General features: G+C 39.9%; 1 protein-coding gene across 8 annotated transcripts in view; it reads right to left on the bottom strand.

Annotated features, from left to right (window-relative positions):
• The window catches only part of obe (activating signal cointegrator 1 complex subunit obelus), a 376,654-nt gene that overhangs the window by 298,058 nt on the left and 60,899 nt on the right, over positions 1–17,697 (bottom strand). For all 8 annotated transcript variants that reach the window (XR_011899335.1, XR_011899334.1, XR_011899333.1 and 5 more), the window contains one exon: positions 12,371–12,571. Coding sequence is in view for 5 of the 8 variants with exons in the window: in XM_072297278.1 (XP_072153379.1) it covers positions 12,371–12,571 (201 nt within the window). In the remaining 3 variants the exon portion in view is untranslated. The remainder of the gene's footprint in view (positions 1–12,370; positions 12,572–17,697) is intronic.

The following is a 17,697-nucleotide window of genomic DNA, read 5'->3' as shown; positions in this document are numbered from 1 at the left end:
TAGATGTACTACCGACCATTGCCGCTATCACTCCGATGTACTAGATGACTACATCCAGAATCAGCAGAGTACATAACATACACGAAAAATTCATCATTGTATGAAAGGTAACTTTTCTACCGTTCTCACTATCTGAGCAGCAGCCATGTTGGCCACCATTTTGGTTCTTAGAGAACTTTTATGGGCCTGTTAGGCAAAGACATTGAATAGAATAGACCGTGCGCTGTGAAATTGAGCGGTGGCCACTTCTCTTCCATTCGCATGCTTCACCGACCGATGAGTGTGGGAACACCGAAACGGCACCGGTGAGTGAGTAGGCCCCAGTCGTCCCCAGCTCCCAGCTGGAAGTAAACGAACAGTGAGCTCATACGAGGTTGGTAAGGTTCGACTCCGAAATTTTTAATTATTAATTGATTAGTGCGAATATTTTCGGCTGATGTGTTCTTTAATTATAATCAAATGTTTCTCTGTGAAGATGTGTTTTAGTTTGAATGATTAAACACCACACAACTCTCAACTTATGGTATGCTTAAATGAGCACAAGAGACAAGAATGTTTATGTCCCAATGATAATTTTTAAACTTTGACTACATCTAGCCTTAAGGAACTAATATTTTTGGTTCATTTGATTTATTACCTATCTACACAGGAAACTAGTACACGACACAACAATGGATCATGAATTAATTCCACATTTTGTTCTACCTAAAATGAGCCAGAAATAGCAGTTCTTCATTGAAAATTTTAGTCAACTTAGTGTCTTCAATTTCAAAATGGACGGAGTTAAACAGAAAGGAACCAAGCCACATCGGGATCGAACCGAGAAAAAGAGGTTTGAAGTTAAGCTCCTGCATAAGACTCAATGTAAAAGATAAACTTCAAGTTCAATTTCTGCAAAATTTGCTCCAACAAAAACTTTGAATTTTTGGCGATAGATAGTAGAGCAGTGGTTGAGTTCAAAACCACTCATAACTCAATTTTTTCCAAAATGTGGGTTGGTTCCTTTCTGCTTAAATCGGTCCAAATAGTGTTGTTTCAGTTATTGATATTTATTTGTGATAAATGTAATTTTAAGTAAATGCTATTAGCATTTTTCTGAATAACATAGCATAAGTGCTGTGTTTTATTAATTTTATAGAGGAAAGTAAGGACATGATATAAACTCATTTCATAGGATCCACTGCACTGCAATGTGCAGAAAAATTGAGGCACTGGTGCAAGAATTGCGCTTCTTAATTGCAGTGGTTCAAAATCTCTACGAATATTTCATCAGTGAAGGAAATGCATGGATTTCGTTTAAATTTCTACCGAGTTATTTTTCATGATTCTGCAATTTTCTGTGAAAAAAATCCTTGAAATTTACCATTAGAAACCATTCTACTAAACGAATATGAGCGACATATATTCTGGAACATCGTTAAAAAGAGGTGCCCTTCTCAAGCGCAGCGACTTAATCACAGAGCCGCCTAAAAATGCAAAGGAATTAAGAGCAATTACTTACCCATACTTTTTGAAAATAAACAGTATCCACGATCGCCAGTCACAAACAAGTGACTGAGGTATTGATTTTAAAATTTTTGAGCAGATTAAATAACATTAAGTTGCGACTCGCAAATAAGTTTGATAATGATGCTTGAACATTACCTTTTTCAAAGGATAATCTTAAATTTTGGTACTTTAAAACAGCCGAAATCGTTGCCCCTCTTCCTCAGCTTTCCATCAAATCCTTCTCTTAAATCAAGACGGACAATAGCTTTAAGTAAGTCTCTCGTAACTTTTATATGCCTTTTCATGTACAAAACATAACATTATTCCTCGTTTTTACCCTTAAATTCGAAAGTTTTGTAAATTTTGCCGAAAAATGAAGTGGAAACGAGTAATTCGCGATAATCCGAGCGCTTACCTGATTTTTCCAAGTACGCGCAACGCCGGCTCGTGCTGCGTGGGGCTCAGTCGCGAGCTCCCACCCCGCCTGCCCATTACGGAGTCCCGCCGAAGTGGCCTCGCTCAGCTGACAAGGCGGAGATACGGAGTGCACGGTCTACTCTATTCGATGTCTTTGCTGTAAGGGTATTTGGATCTCATTTGTGGAATTTACGACCCAAAAAACCCATGCAGGGACACCTCACTCGACGATACGAGCCTCAACAAAATATTTCACCCCGCAACGGCAGCCATTTGGCCGCCATATTGAAAGTTTTGGGCTTCAATAAACCTGCAGTGAAATTCTGACCTCATCGGTGAAATCTACGACCCAGAAAACCCTATGCAAGATATCCTACACGGCCCTTTTACGCAACTCTCGGAGATTTGACCCTATCGCGGAAATTTTGGCGGCCATATTGGATTTTGGGCATCCCTTTGAGCCGGATACGATTTTGGACCTCAAATTCGGATTCTACGACCAAAATTACGTAGCGAAAGACCCTATACACGACATCAAAAACAAATTCCAACATCTTCAACCCCCGAGCCTCCATTGTGGCCGCCATCTTGAGTTGGAGGGGTTGGAAGCAAAATTGAACTTGACAACATCGAAATTATTTTTCTACACATCGAAAAGAAGAGATAAGGCCATTTGCCAAACTTACTTCACTTACTATTCCACGGGAGGCTTTTTGTCAACATATGCCCCTGGACTAATTCATGCAGGCCCGCGCTGTGCCGCCGTCGCGCGGATCGCAGAGGCCCGGAAACCTTAAATCATAGACCCATCATGGAATATATCGTTGGAAAGCTTGAAACACGCTCTTTAACGCGACACATAATCAAATTGGCATTAATTTTGCGATTTTAAAAGTTATGTGGGTCAAAAGCTTTTTTATTTCAATACAAAAAAAACCGGTTTTTGTGGAAAAAACACCCTGTATATTGACAAAATCAAAAAAATTGTAATTTTGTTATATTTACCTTTAAAGTATCTTATAAACAAAAAAAGAAAGAAACAAGTTGGTTTTTGCAATCGCTAGCGATAGCAATATTCGTCATGGGAACTTTTGCTTCTGGGATATGAAAATGTTAAGGTACAGTTCGTTTGTAGTACCTTCAGAATTGAAGGGGCTATGTAATTTTGTGTCAACATCTCTTTTTTAACATTTTTAATTTTTTTTCTTTGCATACAAGAAAGCTGTTATTTACCAATTATTTATTTTCGTTGGATTATGTATGGTTTTCGGAAGTTAACGCATTTAACTTTCAGTTTCGTTTTTTCGGCGTAAAGTATGATATTTTTACTCTACGCATATGCCCGAATACGCATCATAAGTGACCTATGTGCTTCCTAAGTTGCCATTTTTTTCATTCAAATAGATGTAACTGAAATGTTAGATGTGTACTACCTATACTACTTTCATGTCATTGCTTTATTTATTTATTTATTTATTTATTTATTTTTTTACTTTTTGCGTAGGTATAAATTGTTATTTTTTGCTGAATTTTGGAGAAAATATTGCTTTAAGAACGTGGAATGTAAATTAATTTTATTGAAAAAAGAAAATACCATCATTAATTTGGGCGAACAGAGAAAATATACACCAATATTTGGGTCAACATCTCCCTGATTATATAAAGGATGAATATTTTAGTATTTCTGTATCAAAAAACGTAGCTTTTGTCTTCAGAGATACAATGATTCTAGTCCCAGTCAATTTGTTTTATTGAAAAAACAAAAAAACAAAAAATAAATAAAAAAAAAAACAACTGAAATGTTAGACATACTATTTTCATGTCTTTCTATTTGTATCAATAGGTACTTTTTGCTTAACTTATGAACGTTGAATGCAAATTAACTTTATTGAAAAAAGAAAATAACGTCATTAATTTGGGGGAACATGTGGCTGATTACATGAAGGAGGTATATTCCAGTATTTTTGTTTAACATATTAACTCACGAGAAAATGTTCGTACATTTATCATCTAGTATTAATTATTTTTTGATGATTGGTCTAAAACATTCAATACAACCATTAAAAAGTGACACCCATCGTAGGGTATCAAACTCCCGATCGCCTATTGCCCGCACCTAATCAAAAATATGAGGCGACTTAGTCAACTAGGCTATAACGAATTGGCGTGTGAGAGAGTAAAAATAGCATATAAAAGACTCGGGCAATGGGCGGGACTTATCACAAGAGACCTTGACGCTTTGTTGCTTTTGGGATATGAGAGAAATGAGCTAAGCGCATTGCTGTAGGAGCCATGGTTCGCACTGTTTTCATGTCTCTCAGGGTTCATCTCAGCATGCATTTGCCATCGCGGCAGTAAGCTGAGGCGATATTTGTTTATCCATGAATTAAATCAATCAATCGAGCTCTGATTTTGACTTCTTTGTCCGTAACGAGTCCTCCAGAACAATTTTCCACCTTGTGCGATGGTTATTATTTCTTTACTTCTATTTTTCAAATTTGAGGTGGGATAATGGCGGCTTCTCAAGAGCACCGAGGTAGGCGATCTTTTGCACCAACGAACAGAAAACTGATGGCGAAAAATAACCAATCAGAACCTCCCAAAAAAAAGAATTTGCCCAAAATCGGAACTTCGTGGTTCTGCGCAGATTTACCAGTCAGACACGACATCTCAAGGTGGAAAAAAACTCGCTGAAAGCGAATTTTAGAAATCAACACAACTTGACGTAGGGACATGATTGGCTAAAAAATACAACGGTTTTTGATACATCGGAAAATCAACCAAAAATCGAAGACTGGGCGAAACGCTCAAGGTCGCAGAGGCATAGAGAATCCCATAGCGATAGCAACGGAACGATTGTAAAATCATGGGGAACTCCGTTCCCATGACAAAATGGGTTCAGTGGATCTCGGTCGATAGCGACTCAAAGTACGCACCCGGACGCCATTTTGAATGGCCGCCATCTTGGATCTGCCACTAAATTTGAAGTGCCACTTCGACTTAAAACTCTTCAAATATCATCTTGTTTGACTTCCGAAAAAGGCAAAACACGATTTGCAGCATTTTGCCCTTTTTTGACACTAAGCCAATGCAGTAAAGGGAAAAAACACTAAAGAGCACAGAAATAGACATTTTCTATTTGGAAAAAAAAAAGGAGCCGGGGGCTCAGACCCCCCTCAGCTATCTTCAAATTTCTCCGTTAATTCACCTTTTGAACAAAACAAAAAAATTTGAAATCGGTTCAGTAGAAGCGGAACTAGAGCAATACGGCTTATGCGCTACACTGTTATTTCGGAGGTCCGTGGCGCGCCGCCGATGGAGTCGGACTTGTCCAAGGTGCACTTGTCCAAGTCGGAGGACCAAGTCCTCAGACTTGGATCCACAGGTACAGGGGGAAATGTCAGCATTGAAACCCTGGTAATAAGTTAAGAAAATCCCACCAGTAAAAATTAAAACTATGTCCCCTTCGGAACTCATTAGAAGAAATCGAAGGGAAAATTAAAGCCAAAAAAGCACCTATTTTTGATAAAATCTCAGGTTTAATTCTAAAAAACCTCCTTAGCAATAGAGTAATGGAATTGGTCACCATTTTTAATGCTGTCATTCGATACAAATACATTCCAGCACGATGAAAAATTGCTGAAATATTTGTTTTATTAAAACCAGATAAACCACCAACCCAGGCAGCCTCATATAGACCAATTTCATTGCTGCCAGTTATAGGTACACTATTTGAAAAATTAAATATAAAAAGACTTAACGAAATTGTTAAACACAAAAATTTAATGATATATGCTTCATTTGGTTTCTGAGCTCAACGTTCTACTGTTGACCAACTCTGTAGAGTCACAAAATTGATTGAAGATGCCCTTAAAAAAGGGGAATACTGTATGGCAGTTTTTTTTGACGTAGCACAGGCCTTTGATCGTGTCTGGCACGAGCGTCTTGTCGAAAAGCTTTATAAAATGCTCCCTCGTTATCATGTGGATCTCCTGTCCTCCTTCTTTACACTTCAGAGTTCGTTATGAAAACTCAATTTTCAGCATAAGATGAAGGCAGGGGTTCGCGTAGGGTTCCCCAGGGTTGCCCATTAAAAATACATTTTACTTGTCACCTAAGACATTAAAAGGCGTAAAATGATATAAGGTCAAAATCTTTTTTAACCGTTGTTTAAAGAGTTTATTTTCTTGGAGAGGGCCGAGTTACAGTCTAATTGACGAAAAATTTTACCTTCCTTCCACAAAAAAGTCTCGGTCATTAAAGTCTCTCAAAGTAACGGTCATTTTTGGGCCCTAAGAACCACCGTCATTGCGCCCCTGTTCTCCACCATTAAGCCGTATACAACTATTTCTAGGGTGAAATGTAAGCCGTTTATCCTTAGGACTGGCATTCTGTGTTGCCCGGTTCTAATCTACCCCGAAATTTAAATTCTACCACGGTAGTGCATATCATGGTTTCTTTTACCTTATATTTGTGTAAGTTTTATATTGAGCAACCAGTGGACAAGTATGAATCACTAATTAATGAGACCAGGGTGAAAGAAATTATTTTATGAGAGAGATATCACGGGGTATGACATTGGGAAACATGCTTTTTCACGAGCAATATCTCCATAAATATTGAACGTAGAGCCCAAGGCTGCGTTATTTGTTGAATATTACATCAAGCGTAAGAATGGATCTTAATGTTTTTTCTTCTAATCTGCATGCTTAAACCATTAGAATATGATTTGTAACTACAAAGGGTGTTCAAAAAGTTTGGCACATTTCCAGGTTTTGAGCAAACGAAAGCAGCTATCGATTTGCAGTTCGTGTGTGCTTAAAGTAGGCGTAATGATCGATAAAACAAGACCAAGAACAGCTATCCAGCTTAAAAAAATTACGAAGATACAGGGTTTTGAAAATGACATGCAGCGTGACCACCTCCAGGCTTTTTAGCTATGTTTGTCGTGAAAAAAAAAGTTAAGAAGAATCGAGTGTTTCTATAGGAAAATCTTACAAAATCTTACGGAAATTAACAAACTTTAAGCTTCTTCATCCGGTGACACGGCTGACTCAACATCCGGCTGTTTTTCGAAGTATTTTCCACCGCTCTGAATACAAAGCTTCAGCCATTCTGCCCACTTCCCACAGATTGTCTTTTCGAAATCTTCTTGAGGGAGGGTTTTGAAGAATTTTTGAACGGTGGCTTTGATTTTAGCTTTGGAATCAAACCATGTGCCTCTCAAAAATTTCTTCAACTCAGGAAAGAGCCAAAAATCACACGGAGCCAGGTCTGGACTGTAGGGGTGTAGGTGGTGCGGAATAACGACATTGTTGTGTTTTTCCATGAACTCCCGGATGAACTGGGCCGTGTAGGGCCGAGCATTGTCTCGATGCAACATCCATGTTTCTTTGATATCCGGTCTTTTTTTACAAATGTGCTGCCATAGCATTGTCAAGACGGAGCAATAGTATTCTTTGTTCATTGTTTGGTTTGCAGGTACAAAATGTTGGTACACCAATCCCTGATGATCGATCCTACTATTTTATTTTGTTGCTAAAAATCCTGGAGGCGGTCCGTGGTCCCGCTACATGTCATTTTCAAAACCCTGTACCTCTGTCATTTCTTAAGCTAGAGAGCTGTTTTTGGTCTTGTTTTATCAGTAATTACGTCTCCTTTAAGCACATACAAACTGTAAATCAATTGCTGCTATCATTCTCTCAAACCCCGCGATACGTGCAAAACTTTTTGAACACCCTGTACAAGCGGGTCGAAGTTCCTGCGTCGAGTGGTTTCCCGCAACCCGGCATACACAGCTACGGCGGCCGGCGGAATGGGTTGCGCACCAGCTCTTGAATGAACAGAGTTTCTGGTGGGGGACAGAAATAGTGTCGTCGCGGCGCGCGGCGATCAGGGGAATCAGGAATCCCATGCATTGATCGCGTCTTTCGCTATCGGCGCGATGCGATATCGACGCGGACGTCCAGCCACTGCACTGCACTGAATCGGTCAGACAGATGAGTGTAGTGGGCCAAATAATAACTCAACGAAATCAAAGCCACTGGTGTCAAATTGCCGTTAAAAAGACCGCCCCCTGAATCCTGAAATATATAAAACTGCCAAGGAAAACCGCCGTATGAGCCTTCAGACGATGCCAAATTTCCTTTAGAATAATCACAAATTTCTGGGAAATTTTGTCAATATTGCTCTTCTAATTTATTAGAGGATTTTCTTTGTAATTAGATTAAAAGTGTCTGAAAATCTGAAAGAAAAATATTAATGACTTTGTCAAATCTCTCCCCCTCCCTAGGGTGTCCCTTACATGGGCGGAACGAGGAATTTTCTGTGGGGAGGGGACACAGGGGGATATAGAATTTGGGGGTAAGGGGGAACTGGGAGGCCTCCCCGGCAAATTTTTGAAAATTGGAACGTCTCGAGAAAATTTTTGAGCCATTATCAATGGCAAATTGAATGGAATTTACAGATGACAGAAAATTTTGCTGACTTGTTTTAAACATATCATATCTTACTGTGGGTTTTAGTTCATTCAAAACGTAACACTGTTAGGTTTTATTACATTCCCTATGCCTTTTAACCTCAAGGCTCTTGATTTTTTTTGGAAGGGGCCGAGCAGAATTGTGTGGGAGGGCCGCCGCCCCCCTATTTACAACCCATTTCAGCCTCATTGTCCCTTATCTTTGAAATTTCAGAAAATTTCAGCTCCCCAGGTCTCAAAACGTGCTATGAGATGTAAAAAATAAGGAAAATTTTTCTCCAAAAAATTAAATTTTTTTTTATCGATCTCTCAAGCGCCCTAAAGGGCGCCTTTGGTTCGTAATCGTAAAATTAAAAAAAAAAAAAACCATGATCTCAACTCTCTAGTCTAAAAAGAGGACTGAAGACAAGAATGAGATTGAAACATGAAAGCTCCGGCTACACAGTGTCCTGAACGGTTGTAAGCAACTCTTCAACGATGGTTTTGGATATTTTCCCTCAAGAAGACTAATCCTTTCGTTAAAAAAACGAAAACAAGAGGTTTAGACGCATGTGTCAAGCTGTCTGTATGAGAAAGAAAGATGTAAACTTCAGGAATAGCCGGCGAAATTGGGTCGACAATGCTAAAATGAGCCGAACCCACAGACGCGCCCGGTAAGCAGATTTACCTTTCCCCTGAAAATGGTAGTTTACGGCCAAAGCCTCAGAGATCCCGTGAAATGACCAAAATTTTGGTCCGAAGAGTTAGGTTAGGTTAATTTCCAGCTGGGATGAATTATTCGCAACCCTGTGTCGGCAGCAAGAGGCTCGAGTTCACTGCAAGGTCTAAGAGGCGCGTCGGAGGGTGGTTACCGCGCCTCAACTGGCCGTTCTTTCGGCCAGACTCAACTGGCCGACTTTCCGGCTACGGATGCGACCAAACGGAAATTATTTTTCTAAAGCACCGCAATTTGGATGATGTCTGTAGTAAAACGACACTGATTTTGTCAAGATACCAATTTTGACACGTGTGTCCTTTAGGGCGCTTGAGAGGTCGGTAAATTTTTTTTTTTTTTTTAAAAAAAAACGTTCCTTATTTTATTAACTTCCCTCAAATTTCAAAAATAAGTGACACCCTACCTATCTCCCTTTGTTTTCTACGTCGACAAAAGAGAGACCCGGGAGAAAAAGACTGAAATGATGCCCGAAAGTAATGTCAAACTTGAAGAAGACCCTTGAAAAGTTGTGACTAGTCGGAGGACTGCAATCCCTGGACTGCCGCCCACTTAGGGACGAAATCATCCATAAAACCCACGCTGCCCCCATAAATTTCACTCTTGATTCTCAACAAATTCAATGTTTGGTAGTCTTATTCCGTTGCTCTGAAAATCAACGAGGGCTTCCGCCAGATACGGCCCTTTCGTAAATAAACTGAGGATCGTTCGCGCCCATTTTTACATGAAAAATCTCATTTCTTTTCCCTATTTTCTACGCCGACAAAGGTGAGACCTGAGAGAAAAGGACTAAAGTAATGTCCAACTTGAAGATGACCCATGATAAGTCGGAGTCGACTAGTCGAAGAACCACAATCCCTGGACTGCCGTCCACTCCAAGGAGATGGACCAGTTCTCGTAGATTCTCTGAGCAATGGAATAAGACTACAAAACCTTGAATTTGTAGAGAGTCACACGGGAAATTCAGAGGGGCAGCGGCGGTTTTATAGATGATTTTGTCTCTAAAGTGGGCGGCAGTCCCAGGATTGTGGTCCTCCGACAGGCCACAACTTTTCATGGGTCTTCGTCAAGTTGGACATTACTTGCAGGCATGAACTAAGTCGATTGCTACCGGGTTTCTCCTTTGTCAACGTGGAAAATAAGGGGCCCGTGGCAAAGGACGACATTTTCAATGAAAGAATCGGCACGGACGTTCATCAGTTCATTTGCGAAAATGCCGTATCCTGTGGAAGTCATCGTCGATTCTCGAACAACGGAAAAAGACTACAACGCCTTGACCCTCAAAAGTGCAATTTAGGGGGGCAGCGGGGGTTTTGTGGATACTTTTGGCCCCAAAGTGAGCGGTCGTCATGTATTTCTGGTATTCTAATAACTAGTCGTGTTTCTTAAGGGACCCTCGTCAAGTATGGCAGATTTCCGGGCACCATTTAAGGTGAATTTCCTGATTTCCCCCGCTCTGAAACGAAAAAAAAGGGGGACAGGGGGTTGAGAGTAATACAACCTCTCCCGTCAATTTACAGGCCGCTTCCGCGATTACATTTTCAAGAAGATGCACTCGGACTCGATGCTAATTCCGTAGCTCGGAGATTGGAGCTCTTTCGGACTCTTCGCATCTTAATGAAATTTTTTATTGAATTAGACCCCTCCCCCTCCCCGGTGGGGCCCGTGGTGGCTCCGATACGTGGAGGCAAATGAAGATTTAAGTGTCACATGTGGAGTTTCTAAGGACTTTCTAAAAAGAGAAACGGTCTATCTATGAGCCGTCGAACCTACAATAAAGCCCTCGTCTCACGATCAAATGAACTCATCAAATGCAAGATGGCGGGTTCATCAACATTGACGGCCCGCTAACTTTTGATAGCAGACTTGCGCGAAAACCAGTCGCCATCTTGCATTTGATGACTGTTTGATGAGTTCATTTGATCGTGGGACAAGGGCTTATGAAATAAAGGTGCAGATCCCCCAGATAAACTTTGGGCGGATAACATTTGGCAGGGGGATCGGATTGACTCGCAGTTTCCGCCGATTTTTTTTTTTTGGCCCTTGTCATTTTAAATTCTCAATTCGAAAACTGAAAACTGGAGAGTACCTCATAAAGTTTTTCCCTTGATATGAAAAGAACGCCGAAAATTTAATATTCCGATTCCAATTTTACCTTTTACCCCTAGAAAATAAAAGCGGCAAATCTGTAATGGCAATGAAGACTTAAACAAAATAAAAATAATAAATTTAAAATAAAACCCAGAAAATAAAAGAAAACCTAAGATATATGAGTACGCCAATTTAATGACTACATAATTGTGTTAGATATTTTCGATTGCATTCGATGGTTTATTATGTAAAAAAGATCATGGCCGCAATTTCGAACGTTTAACGTTTAGTGGTCCTTTAAAATTTTGAACATTTGAAAAGAGCGGCAAATTCAGACAGCCTAAGCTTCTGATCAAATAAAATCAGTTCATTGAAATACTTTGGCGCTTAAGATTTCTTGCGCGCCCCTCCCCCTCTCTACGATCAGTCTCTATTAGTGGCGTAGCGTGAATGATCGACTATCGACATCTCTCCATTTGAAGCTATGGTAAAGAATCGATTATTAAGGTGTTCGCTGCGAACACCCTGTCTATCGATCCTTTTCCATTGGTTTAAATGGCAGATCAATCGATACATCGCAAAGCACGCCACGCCACTGGTCTCTATCTTTTCTCAGCGACACTCGCCGAAACAGAATCATCCTCAACTCTCAAACACGATTTTGGATCGAGCAGCCGATTTATGCGATAAAATTTACGGTCATAGTTTCCGGGTATCTCTCGGTTTAATCAACAACGCAGGAGCACGCCAAACGCGTGCGGAGGAGATGTAGAATCCGTGAGGAAACGCATTTATCTATTCAAGAACTGGAGTGCAACTATTTCCCCGGTGCCGCCGTTGATAAGTGTGTACCGCGGGTTGCGGCAAACCGTTCTAGGTAGAACGTCCTAGCTATGTATGGCGGGTTGCGGGAAACCATTCGACGCAGGAACTTCGATCCCGCTTGTAGCACAACTTACCCATACAAACCGAGCTCTGGTGTATAAAAAAGGGTGTTGCTCAAGGTTAGATGAGTATTATTCGCACTGAAGAAACCTTCAGTAGCTGTAATTGAGTTTATTTTCATTTTTCCCTTTGTAGATAGCAATCAATGTTTACAGAGAAACAGAATGGACTGAACCCCCCCCCCCCCCCCCCATTTATTTTTGAAGAGATTGCAATAAGAACTAAAGACTAAAATTTACCTTAAATTCGTTAATGTTGATCTTTTCAGCTCGAATAAAGTTCCTGATAGTGCTGACAATGGTTAGAAGGGCGACGTTTGTTTTACCAGCACCAGTAGGAGCACAAATGAGAAGATTTTCGTTTGTATGATAGGCTGTTTGAAAAACAATTGACTGTATCCTGTTAAGATTTTGAACACCGGCAAATGCTTGTTGTCCAACCTATGAAATGGAAAATAACAATTTAAAGTTAAATAGTGATACCACTGTCAAAATCTCGTTGGGAGACTCATTGAATAAAACACTCATCCACAAACACTAAAAATTACGGCGCTGCTGTTTGAAACAATCACGGATGGGTTTTGACTGCACAGACATCAACAGTTTTCATAATAACTCCTTTAAAAAATCCATTCTATTCAGTTAAAAGGCTGCAAACATATGCTCAATTTTGCTGTGCTCTTAGAGATTATACTCTAGGGGCCACGAGGTCACTTTTGTGTGCCACCCTGAAACTTTCAGGGTTTCCTCTAGAGTCCCTGGAACACCTTCTTCCAATAATAAAAATGTCCGTGTCCCGGGACGTCATGTTCAAAATGGCCGCCATGACCAAAGTCGAAGGGTCCGGAGGTGCTCTAAAAAATCTGAGATTTAGCAGAAGCAGCAGAATCAGAAGGGGGAAACTGATATCGATGAACCAGAATTTTAATGTGAGTAATAAAAGTTGATAAAATGATTGTCATTTGCTAAATATGTGTACTTAATTATACAGGTTTACTTAATATTTGGACGATTACTATAGGAAATGACAGGAAGGAGTGCAAATATGCAAAAAGTCGCAGTCAATTGTCATTGCAGAGGCGCAGGTAATCTTAGGGCGCCGAACATACAAGGTTTGCGTGACAAGTCACCTTTAAAAATCATAGCTCCGGTCCAAATCGTTTCCCCGGGATGATCTTGGGCTTATTTTAAAGCTTAGACGGTTTACTTTTTTTTAAAAATAGTTTAGTAATTTTTCGTGCGTTCCCTTCAATGCTCGGCTCAAAATGTAAAAAATTTAAATTTTGAATTACAGCAACGTGGCAACAATGGAAGAAAATTTCAAAATGGACCAATTTCGTGAATACCAGCTGAAAGCTGATAATTTTCTCTAAATTTTGAGACCAAGATCATCTCTCTACGACAAACCGTTTCCGAGATATGCCAGTTTAAAATTTTAACTTTAACCCTCTCCCCCTCCCCCCCTAATTATCCAAATTCAAAAGTCATCAGTGTTTTGGACTCGGGAAGTAGTGCTCTATCCACTCTGAAAATGTTACGAAGATTTGGCCGAGGTTGGAAATGGCCGATTTTGAATAAGGTCCTTTGGCGACAAATTTCATTTTTTTCAATTTTCAGGTTAGTGACATTTTCAAAAAAATTTAGGCTCCAAGTTCCAGTGCGTAAAAAAACTTTAATAGCTGGCTTAGCCCAATCATTGCATTGCCTTTAATACGGAAATAAATTATAGCTTCTCAAATGTTATGAAACATTCCCCTATGAACCCAAATTGCAGCCAAAATGACCCATTCAAGATGAAACGAATTTCTGTCGCAAATATGCCGTGTAAGGTGTCTATTCTTATGAAATTCTGATTATGAAATTCGAATCTGAAGTTAGAAATCATCCAAAGCATCAAGATAAGGCCGAAATCCAATATGGCAGTCACAATTACCCTTTCAGAATGGAAAAAAAATTCTGTCAGAAATGTGCTGAGTAAGGTTCCGTTGCCTCCGTAGTTCTAGTTGTGAAATTCGCACTTAAAGTTGGAAATCATCCAAAGGTATTTATATGTCGCCAAATTTATGGGAAAGGCAGGCGGCAGGGCTTTGCAGGTTTGAACTTGATGGATCATGTAAGTAGAGGGTATGAAGAAGTTTCTCACCGCTCACTTGAGGCATTAGATTCACTAGGGTCATGGCAATGCTAACATAAATTTTTCCAAAATTTTAAAAATTCATCAACATCACTGGCATCTTGGGGGAAAAGTAATTTTTTTTTCTTACACTAAGGGGTTCAGAGGTCCAAACTTGACGAAAGCCTGCGTAAAATTTAAAGTAGAACATTTTCAATCTTGCGACAATTTTGCGTATCTGTGAAAATTTTCGAGTAAATCGTAAATTTTTAGGAGCACCTCCAGACCCTTTGACTCTAGACATGGCGACCATTTTGAACATGTTGTCCGGGACACGGACATTTTTATTACTGGAAGGTGTTCCAGGGACTCTAGAGGAAACCCTGAAAGTTTCAGGGTGGCACGTGAAAGTGACCTCGTGGCCCCTAGACTATTTGAGTAAGTTGCCTGAATTGCCAACAAATGGATTCATTATTGAATAAGTTCTAGTTCCTTTTAAGTGAGATCAGGATTTGTCAAGTGTTTCATTCTTGGGCCGATACGAAGACGGAGCCGATGATAGCTCATTGGACTTAAGAATTTTTATAAAATCTGCCCTCTTCCACTGTGAAATGACATGTTCCATTTTGATTACAACGTTACAAATTTTATGAAGTTAGAGTATGGCCTTGTTGGGAAGCTGATTCAATATGATGCTTGAAATACAATCAGATCCAGATGCTTTGCTTAGCTTAATTTTACATTTAATCTCTTAAAAAATTTCATCATGAGATATAGCGCTTATCTTTGTCCCCAGTAAATAGTTTAAGGTATGAATATTCTCATTTTTATTAATTTTAACATATTTAACAGGATGAGTCTGAGACACATTTTAAAGATAAGAAGCCATCACATCTAGGGAGGACTGCAGTAATGGGAGATTTTTGCTCCTGCTCTTGTCTATTGAAAAAGTGATTAACAGCTGGTCCCATCACCTATGGTCAAACTGCTGGTCACATTTGGCAAGAGGATAAACACAAACGTAGCATCTTATGTATTCTTGTAAAAACAAAGTCTTGGTGAAATTCAGCTCGACAGAAGGAAAATTTGAGAAAGATTAACAGGTACTTTGACCACCTGTCGAATGCTTTGACCTGAGGTTAAATTTTAATCCTGGTCCCTGATTGGTTGATGTTGCGGTCCACTACGAAAGTTCCTCCATCGATCCCTCTTTTTACTTTTGATCCTCTTGTAAATTGTTTATGATATAGTACGACACCTAGCAAAACAGGTTTCATGCCTGTACAAAATTTTTTGCCCCTGCGGCAGCGTTGCCAAGTTGCGGACTCCGAAATATCGAATTTGATGAAACAATGAAGGTTTCAAAGTGTGATTTCCATTCAAAATCAAAAATTCAAATCGTAGGTTGTAGTAAGGTACTACCAGATGGGTTTTTGGCCAATTTCGAAAAAGAGTGTTTGAGCTTTTTGAAAATTATAGAATTTTTGTGGTTTTTTAGGGGTAAAATAGCAAACTGGGCATGGGGGACAAATAAAAGGAACCTCTTCTCCCTCATCCTTGCCGTGACCGATCAGAATTTTTAGTAGGTTTTTACCTGGTATAAGATGAAACTTTCTTAAAATTTTCATGCCCGTACAAAATCTTTTGCCATCTATGGCACCGTTGCCAAGTTGAAGACTCCAAAATATCGAATCTAGGGCCTTCCATTCTGCCTCAAGAAACCTAAAATCCACCTTGATAGGCTTTAAAATTCTGGACGAGTAATTGAAATGAATGTCAGGACAGACATGGACCAGGAATACTTAGTTGCTGGGATGAGTCATAGGAGAAAGTAGGGTAAATCGCTAAGGAGTAAAGCGTGAGTTGGCAGCCCCCTCCCCCTCTAGACTTGAAGATTTCAATATGGTTTCGCCTTTTCATTATTTTTAACGGTTATGAATTCATTTCGACGTGCCCACCCATACACTCCTTTTTTACAAGGGGATTCCTAAGCTCACACCTCAAGTGGGAATGTTTCTTGGTCAAGGGATGAAAAGGTTGTCCATCTCATCCCAATTTTTAACGTGCTCGGTCTGTTGAAAGCTTCTGCTCTTCCGGAATAACACGCTCCTTCAGGTCCCGATATCACCAGATCTTTCATATATAAAGGTAAACTGAAAAGGTGGAGAATCCTAATGAATAAGTCAAGCAAATGACGTCTTGGAAGCTCTCGCGAGGTTGGGCTCTGAGTTTTCTCTCACCAAAGAGATTAGACAATGCCTAGAGGAGTTGGTATGTCAACGATTTACTCCAAAAACAGCTCTCACAGACATAGGAGAAGTAAGGTGGTGGCTTTTCTCGAAGAAACAATACCAGGATAAAAACCTCCCATTGACTAGGGGAACTCTGGACCCTGCGTTTCTGAGAGGTCACCTACAGACGTCCATTTGGCATCAAGAATGCAAGAAGTTAAGCAGAACCTGGCATTGCCGCCAGATTTGGATTGTGGCAGGAAAAAACTGGAGAAGTTGTCAGTCAAATCGTGTGCACCGGGTCACACTGAAAATTTTTTTTCTTGAGATATTCTTTTAACTTTAAGCGTCGTTTCTTGTCAACAACATTTAGTTCTTTTACGTTGAATCCTTGCGGATTTTACTTGAAGTCAGTTTTTTGGAGTTAAACAAACTTTGTTAAGTATCGTTTTTTAAACTTGAACTTATCCTCTCAAGGAGAAGATACGTGTAATTATGGGCGTCGAAAACTACATAGCGCATGACATTTTCACAAAACAGCTTGTCTGGTATGGTCATGTACAACAGATGCCAGATGATATGTTACCTAAGAAGGTTCTGGATTGAGTCCCCCTGGCAGAAAGCATAGAGGACGCCCTGCCAAATCGTGGATTGAGGGAATAAGGCAGGAAATGAGGAGATACAATCCGCCGGAGGAGCTCTGGTAGGATCGCTATCAGTGGCGGTTGGGTGTCGCAGAGCGCACAGACGCGCGATAAGAGCAACTTGTTGATAGTTAAACTTGAACTTAACGCTAGCAGAACGTTTCTTTAAGTAAAAAGAAAAATTTTGTTGACAAGAAACTTACTGTAAGTTAAAGTAATATCTCAAGAAAGATTGTTTAGTGCATGTATTTCAGAGGTTGCAATGGAGCTATGTTGGTGCAACTGTGCACAAAAAAGGGTTGTGCACCACCTTACACTTGTCGGATGCCCAATTTAAAGTGAGCCAAGATGTGCAAAGGTACCTTCCTTCAGGTACCTTTTACCACGCACAATCTTCAGATAATCCAGAGTTGTGCGACAATTGTGACCTTGAAGAAAAATATGAAGATGAAGAAGAAAGTACAACAGTGTGCACTGACACATATGACTCCTCAGACAACAGAGGCGTAATTTTCCTGTCTTATAAGTCAATTAAGTTTTCATTTTGGTCAGTGAAATGTAACTTAATTTATTTCAATG

The sequence above is a fragment of the Bemisia tabaci genome, chromosome 2 (assembly GCF_918797505.1).
Source record: "Bemisia tabaci chromosome 2, PGI_BMITA_v3".
NCBI classification, from domain to species: Eukaryota; Metazoa; Arthropoda; class Insecta; order Hemiptera; family Aleyrodidae; genus Bemisia; species Bemisia tabaci.
The sequence above is the reverse complement of the archived record's forward strand: the minus strand, read 5'-3'. Positions and strand labels throughout refer to the sequence as shown.